General features: G+C 39.5%; 1 protein-coding gene across 3 annotated transcripts in view; it reads left to right on the forward strand.

The window, feature by feature from the left end:
- Nucleotides 1–6947, forward strand: part of FAM124A (family with sequence similarity 124 member A) — a 55306-nt gene extending 48359 nt beyond the window's left edge. For all 3 annotated transcript variants that reach the window (XM_074931685.1, XM_074931675.1, XM_074931690.1), the window contains exon 4: nucleotides 2966–6947. In XM_074931685.1, the coding sequence (XP_074787786.1) occupies nucleotides 2966–3769 (804 nt within the window). In that variant the 3' untranslated portion in view covers nucleotides 3770–6947. The remainder of the gene's footprint in view (nucleotides 1–2965) is intronic.
- Nucleotides 6948–7496: the final 549 nt, after the last annotated feature.

A 7496-nucleotide genomic window follows, 5' to 3' on the forward strand; every position in this document is an offset into this window, starting at 1 on the left:
GAATAACAGCAAATACCTTGTATAAAATGAAATACTCTCATTTGTCCACAGGAACATTAAAAGAGCTAGGAAAAACATTCAAAATAACCAAACTCTAAAACTCATGTCTTACTTAAAGGAGATTTTTCTTGTTAGTGTAAGCATGATCCAGTTAGGTCAGGTACATAAAGCTATTCTGCTGCACAGGACAGGTTGGCCCTTCCAAGTGCTCCCACTTAGAATTTCACCTTTTCCATTGAGTCTCTAATTTTTATCTGCATTTTGATGAGAAAGTTCCTACATGAGAGCCCCCAGGGTTTCTAGCAGGGGTGTTTCATCTCACTTCATCCATTTATCCTGGTGTTGACCTCTGCTCCACACCCTTGTAGGTGATGTCTCACGTAAGCATCCTTTTGGTAATTTGGTTGCACCTGTAGTCATTGTGTTGCATATCTACAATCCAAAATTAACACAAGCTGATTTAAACTGGAATGTTTGTAAATATTAGAGAGAGCTCAAAACAGCTACTCTTGTGGCTGTGTTTTATTCCCAAAATGCTTAAGACTTTACCTGTATTAATAAATTAAATGTGCCCAGGAACATTCCCAGGGGCTGAAATCCCAGATGTCAGATACACTTCATGGACTCAACCATCATGCTTGGTGAATCAGCCTCTGAGAGGTAAGAAAAGTGTTCTGGAGGTGCTTCTGTTGATTCTCACCAAGCATGGTGGAGTCCATGTAGTGTATCTGATATCAGATCTGCTGAATAGAAAAAAAATAGTAGCTTTGGTTAATACAAACAAAATATAATGAGGATTGTTTTCTTGAACAAACCCATCAAAAGAGGGCAGTGATTTGGTTGTGTAATTTCAACATGTCATTTATTATTGCTGGGTTATCCAGAAATGTCTTCAGTTATGAAGCAGCTGGTATTTTCTTCATGGATACAAGCCTTTTATCTTGTTGAGTAATTTTTTAAACAAATTAATTCACATATTGCACACATAAAATAATGTTGCATGTAGAGATCTAAAGTGATGTCTGGTTAATGTTTTGTTGACAATTTGACTCATTTTATTTGACTCTTTTGTGCTCCATTTCTTATCAGTTAATGAAACTGCTACGCTACTGTGGTTAATTTCCCCATTAGCTCATTTAATTCTTTATGGCGTTAAGGAAAACATCTTATTATAATATACAGAAATAGGTTATGAATTAACATACCTCATTACAGATACACTGGTATATATATATTCATTTACAATGTCTAAGTGAATGCCCGTGGTTTGGCTGTCCTATAAATCACCTCTAGATAGGCAGTCATGAATGAACAAAACATTTTTTACAGATGTGAAAATCCTTTTTTGCCTGTAAAATCACTGCAATAAAAACCAAGAAGGTTATGACAGGTCTAGGTCACTAAGACGATGTGGTGTGCACTAGCAAGACATCAGAAGCAGCAATGTATGGAGTTCTTCTAGAGACAGGGGATTCAAAGGACCTCCTTGGTTGCCAGGTCTTATCCCTTTCTGTCATGTCATATAATCTCTTTGATAAAGTGATCAAGCTCCATCTTTATCCATTACTTACCTCAGAATACTCTTCTACTTCTGTTGTGATTAGAAACCTTGTATTAGTTTGTGATTCGGGGTTTTTAATGGATAGTTCATCTTTTTTTGTTGGGTTTTTTTTTTCTTTTGGCTACATCTTTTCCAGTGAGTTTTTTCTTTTTCACATAGCCATGATTTGAGCCATGCACAGCATTATGGATGAGGCCTCAGCAGTGCTGTCCACAGCACATTAATACTTTTTTAGCTCATTTGTGACTGCCCAGAATCGTGTTTGTCACAGCCTTGTCACTTTAAGAGCACATAGCGACCAAGGTACCTGGTTCGTTCTCCTCTCTTGTTTCCAGCTGACAATTCCCATAGCTGAGAGTACTGTTTATTCTCAAGGGTATGATTGTGTACTTTGTTCCTTTAGTTCCCACCCCTTCTGGGACAGAAATCTAGAATTTTGTATTATGTGAGAAATTCCAGTAAGATTTTAAATTAAACTTTTTAAAATGCCAACTTGTAAAAGCCTTACCGAGATAAGTGGGATGATGGAAAACCTTATGCTTGCTTGGACACTAGGGCCTCAGTTCAGTTGCCCCCACATCAGTGTCTAATCCCACAGGAAGGCCACCTGGCCTCCAGCTGCTTCTTGAGAAGGACACTGTCTCCCCGTTTGTCACAGCTGCTATCCCTGTGCAAATGCTCAAGTATCTGGCAGGTACACAGCTGAATCCTGCCCTAGGGATGAGATTCAGGTGCCAGTTCAGATCATAACCATCAGGATAGGTCTCCAGTCTAGGTGTCTACAAGCAAATTACATGTTTAAAGCTGTGTTTAAAGTCATTAGGAGCTAGTTATAGAGCAAGTGGGCTCTAGAGCACACTGCTCAGCTAACCAGATGTGAAAGAGCAAATGTCAGAGTTGAAAGAAGTAGTAAATTCCTATTGAGATGACAGAGTATGAGGTTGCTTGCTAAAGGCTTTTTGACGTTTCAGAGGAAAAAGTAAGAACGTTACACCACAGTAAGCAAGAAATGAGAAATAATAATGACTGTAACATACTTTTCCCATTTCTTCTTCATTTTTGTTCTTCAGCTGTCTGCTAAGGCAGTAATGTTGGAAGACAGAATATGAATGAATCTGAACAAGTCAATAGGAAGTGAGAATTTTGAGCTAGTGTAATACAGCCCACAAGGCAGGGCTCCTCTACCATTTATTCTTGTTGTCTTCGAGGCTTCTTATGTAAATATTTAGGATTTTGGCAGGGTGCTTTCTCTTTGTTATTGAAGTGAAACATTTGCGGCAAGCATACTGAATGAAGTCTGCTTCATAATTATTTGCAGTAACAACTCAGCAATGGAGACTTATGGTTGTAAGACTGCCAATTCTGTATTAATATGATCTTCTTTTCTCCTTTTCCTGGCTGCAGCAAACACGCAGTTGGTGTAGGAAGTCTGCAAAGCAGAACAAGCAACCATATCCATCTGCGCCAACAGATTCCTCCTTCACCACTCTGCCAGACTTTCTTCCTCAGAGCCACCAATCTGTCCCTGAACAAGCAAAAGAAATGGGTCAAAACAAGGTACATCACGCAAACGGCCTCGGTCATTATCTTGGTTTCTCCCAGCAGGACTTGAGACACAGTGATCGAGGAGACTTCACACGCAGATCCAGCAGTGCCTCCAGCATTTCATGGTCATTTCAACGAAGCAAGTCTCTGTTCTGCTTGCCCACAATGAAATCCTCCTCATCCTCAGAGACTTTTCATTTCAATGAACCATTTAAGTTTTTAAATACTGGGTCACCTGCAACCAGATTAAAAACATGGAGATGCAGCCCCAGGCTTAACATTGATGACTTGGAGGGTGCTCAGGAGACTGATGTAGACACAGGGATGAAGCTGTCCTTCTCAGACCTGTCTGTGGTCTCTGCATACTCTGCCCTTAATGGATTTTGCAATGACTTGGAAGTCTCTCTTCCCCCACAGAAACAAACTGTCAATAAGGCTGAACGGGTGGCCACCAGTGGAAGGCCTGTATCAGCCATGTGCAATAACTTTGAGTCAGTTGATGGTTCACTGCCTTCTCTTTCTGAATGGCCTTCCATCTCATTTATGTCAGCATCTGTCTCCAAGCAGCCCAAAAAGTCCTTGAGAACAGCTCCTTGTTCTCCGGATGGTCATGGCAGTGTTTGCCCAGCTTCACCAGCTAACGAAGAAGAATTTTACATCTGAGGTTTCTCTATCTTACACCTTCCAGGGCAAACATGTTCTGCTTGCGAATGACAGCAGTGTGCCCACCTTGAGCTTGCAGAAGGTTCCTGTTGAGGAGAGGTGGTGCAGCAGAGCATACTAAATATTTGAAAGTACTTGGATTCCTCAGAGATGGTTGTCACCAAACTCTGTACAGTAAAGCAGTCTGAGCTTGTGCCCTGTACCTTTATATCAGAGGAGATGATTAGCACAGAGGTTTGGCTGTGCAAGGTGGATGGTTTCTGTGACTGACCCTTGGACTGGTGGTGATGGAAATACCAGAAGAGACAAACAATAATCCAGTTTTCTTTGGCAGAAAATGAAAAGTAATTTGTGACACCAAACTTCTTTAACTTCCCTGAGAAATTCCCTTAAATCAGGAAAGATGGGAGGACAAAGGGGTCTTCTTTCCCTTTCACAAGTTCCAAAAGCAGATCTAAGCACAGAAGGTCACAGTAGCACATCTCCAGTTGAGTCGGGGAAGATGTTTCCTGTGACGACATACACGGTTCCTTCTGACCTCTGACAGTTGACATTGCTGAGGCAGGGAGACATTTCACTCCATCTCCAATGAAGAGGAAGCTCTGCTGTGTCTCTCACTTTGACAGTCCAGGATGCAGAAAGTGCCAAAAGGAAAACCTTAAGGAACATTTTCAACCCATCCCCTCAAAAAGCCCGTCCTTTACAATTGAGAGTCATGTGGATTGTCGTCTGAACTGCTTGTGTGGACAGTGGTAACCCAAGTAAACAACGTTTGCTGCTTCTAACTCAGGCAATGCAGAGCTTACTTTTATGGAATACAAAACAAAGAAGACATCTCAGCATTTTTATTTATTGCTACTCCACTAGTCCCAAATATATGGCAGCTCCCTATTTTTTAAGGGGTTATTTTTCTGCTAAAAATAATAAAATGCAGAAAATTATTCTTCACATTTCCTGTGCAAACTTACTTCTAAGTAAAACACTTTCGTCTCAAATACCTCTCTCCAAAGGGAGAACAAGTGAAATTTTACTGGCTTTTCAAGTGATGTTTTTAAAATGCACATTCTTGATAATCTGTTTTGCTCCAATTCATTCGGTATTTATAAAAAAGGTAAAAAGCTGTTAATATGACAGCTAAGTACCTTCACCAGGATTTAAGTTGTATATACATATTTCATCATGCATGTTCTGAGAAGTTGCATTTTTGGCAGAGAGGCGGTACTGATTGCAGCTCTGGTCTAGCTAGTGAGAAAATGACCATGTTAAAAGATGTATGTATAATGCGGTATGTAACCCATATACAGATAGAGATGCTGAAGACCTACCATAATGGCGTTGCAGTGGATGGAATGAAAACTCACTGTGGAAACAAATGTTTGCTGTATCACCAGGTAGTTTTACTCAGAAGAATTGCTGCTTTGAAAACAAAAACAAACAAACAAAAACAAACAAACAAACAAAAAAAAAAAAAAAACAAAAAAAAAAAAAAAAAAAAAGGAAGAGCTCCCTTGACCCATTTAAGTAAATACACAGTTTGTATAAACAATTCTAGAAGAAAGCCTGGGGGAAATTGAGTACAGGTTTACAGGAGAGGAAGGGGAATTCCATTAAACCTGCACCCCCAATACAGAAGAGGCCAGAGGGATAGTCAAGAGTCAGGATGCTACTCCTTGAGGTGTTTTCCTTTTGCTGTCATTTTCTCCACAAAGGGAAAGAGGCAACAGGCTGAAGTCCAAGTCTCCTCTTTGTGAGATGCTATCATAGCATGTACCAGAGGTAGACCTTGTCTTTTGTGCTAGACGCAATGTATGAATAGGAAAATCTATTCAAGATCTAAGAGCATGGGAGATTATCAGCCTCCTCCTGTCCTCAAAACTGTTTATGCTTACTGCAGTTTTGGGTAAACTGTTCTCTTAAGAAATGTCTGGGACCAGACAAATTAAGGATTTGTCATAGTGTGCATGTGTTTACCTGCTCTATACTCCTTCAGAGTCCGCACAGTCTTTCCTCAGACTTTTGTGGCCTTTAGATCAAACCCCCTCTGAACACAGCAGACCCGTTCTCTCCAAAGTTGTGCTCTATGTTATTGTTTGTACCACATCAAAATATGTTTAAAACACTGTGAGGTAAGACCAGCAGTTTTATCCATCAGCTTGCAATTCACCATAGGAGCAGCAATGCCTAGGACAGTCAGGTTTAAACTTACGGTTCATTATTTTCTGTCATATTCGTGATAGTAAAAAAATAAATTATGAAATAGCATTGTATATTTATGGGACAGTCATTTTATCAACATTAGCCACTTCCAGATATAACAAGCATTTGGATGCATTTGGTTCAAATCTGTTAAAAATTTTAGTATTCATTATTTGGAACAGGGGGGGAAAAAAAAAAAAGCCTGTTCACAATATTTTAATAATATAGATAGCATTTGATCTGAGCATGAAATTAAAAACTGGTTTGAGCTGATGTGTCTGTCTTATCCTGGAATCACGCCAACAGCCAAGCTCCTGACAAAAGCTGACTGCGGTTTTTAACAAAGTGGAGGCTTTGAAATTTCTTTCTGCCTAGGGTGTGCCTCTGCAGGAAGGAGTTCAGCACATCTGGCCGTCGTCTCCTGATGTGACAGGAAACACTGGTAGTGGAAGTCTATAGACAAGCACAGAATAGCTCAGGTGTCAAAACATGAAGCTCATGTGTGGCATTAACCATCATCTCTACAAACATCTCAGCTCCAGATTTTACCACTTTAATCCTAATGGGAAGAAAGCCAAATGATCTTCCACGGACTCTGAATTTATGCTGTCTCCACTGGTTCTGTCTGCAAGTATTTCTGTTCTGTTTACTGATAATTAACTAGAAATGAAGGTTTTAATTGTTTACATTCATGGTGCTTATAACCAAATTTTGGAATAACTCAGTGTCCTACTGTCAGGAAAAACAGAGATGATAGTGTACAGAAAACTTTTTGTCTATAATAAAGCAAGCCAGATTTTGAAGAGTGTTTCACTGAAGATAGGCTTCATTAATTCTTGTCCCATTATTTAAGAAGGGACTAATCTCTTCAAAGTTGAATATGCACAAGTTTCATGGCATTTACTTATGTATTGTATTGTTTTGGTTAAATTATGAACAATGTCTTCTGAGAACTGCAGGTTTTCCCTAAACTTCCTCTCAACCCCTGAAATGCATTGCTTCTGTGAAATAAAATAGAGATGAAGAGTCAGTTGTGCTTAACCTTCTGCGTGTTTCTTTATGAAGTATTGCAGACTCACTGTCTATTTTAACTAGGCTCCAAAATAAATGCAGTGACACCAGCTCTCCAGCTCTTGGCAGTCCATGTCAGTGGGATAATTACAAAATAAACATAGCAAAAATATTTTTATGTTGGACTCAGCTTTGCCTCTGCAGACCGGATCTTTTGATTTTCACTGTGGTGTTGTAAATCATTTGCTCCAGTAAAGCTGAATGACAAAATAGGAGCTGTGACACATATTGGTAATCCTACATGCTTAAATCCCATCTTGGTTTGTTTCATGTACACTGGTCTTCATAATAGTGCTTCCCTATTGTTTTCATCAGTGTGTGGTGTTATCTATTACATGGTTTTTTATTCCCCTCATGGGATGTGTCTGCATGTCAACATTATATTGTATAAGCAAAGCTATGTAGGTTTGGCTTTGTTTAGTTTTGATGGTTTTATGGTTTAGCAAAGTGGATTTTATAT

Source organism: Athene noctua, chromosome 1 (genome assembly GCF_965140245.1).
Source record: "Athene noctua chromosome 1, bAthNoc1.hap1.1, whole genome shotgun sequence".
NCBI lineage: Eukaryota > Metazoa > Chordata > Aves > Strigiformes > Strigidae > Athene > Athene noctua.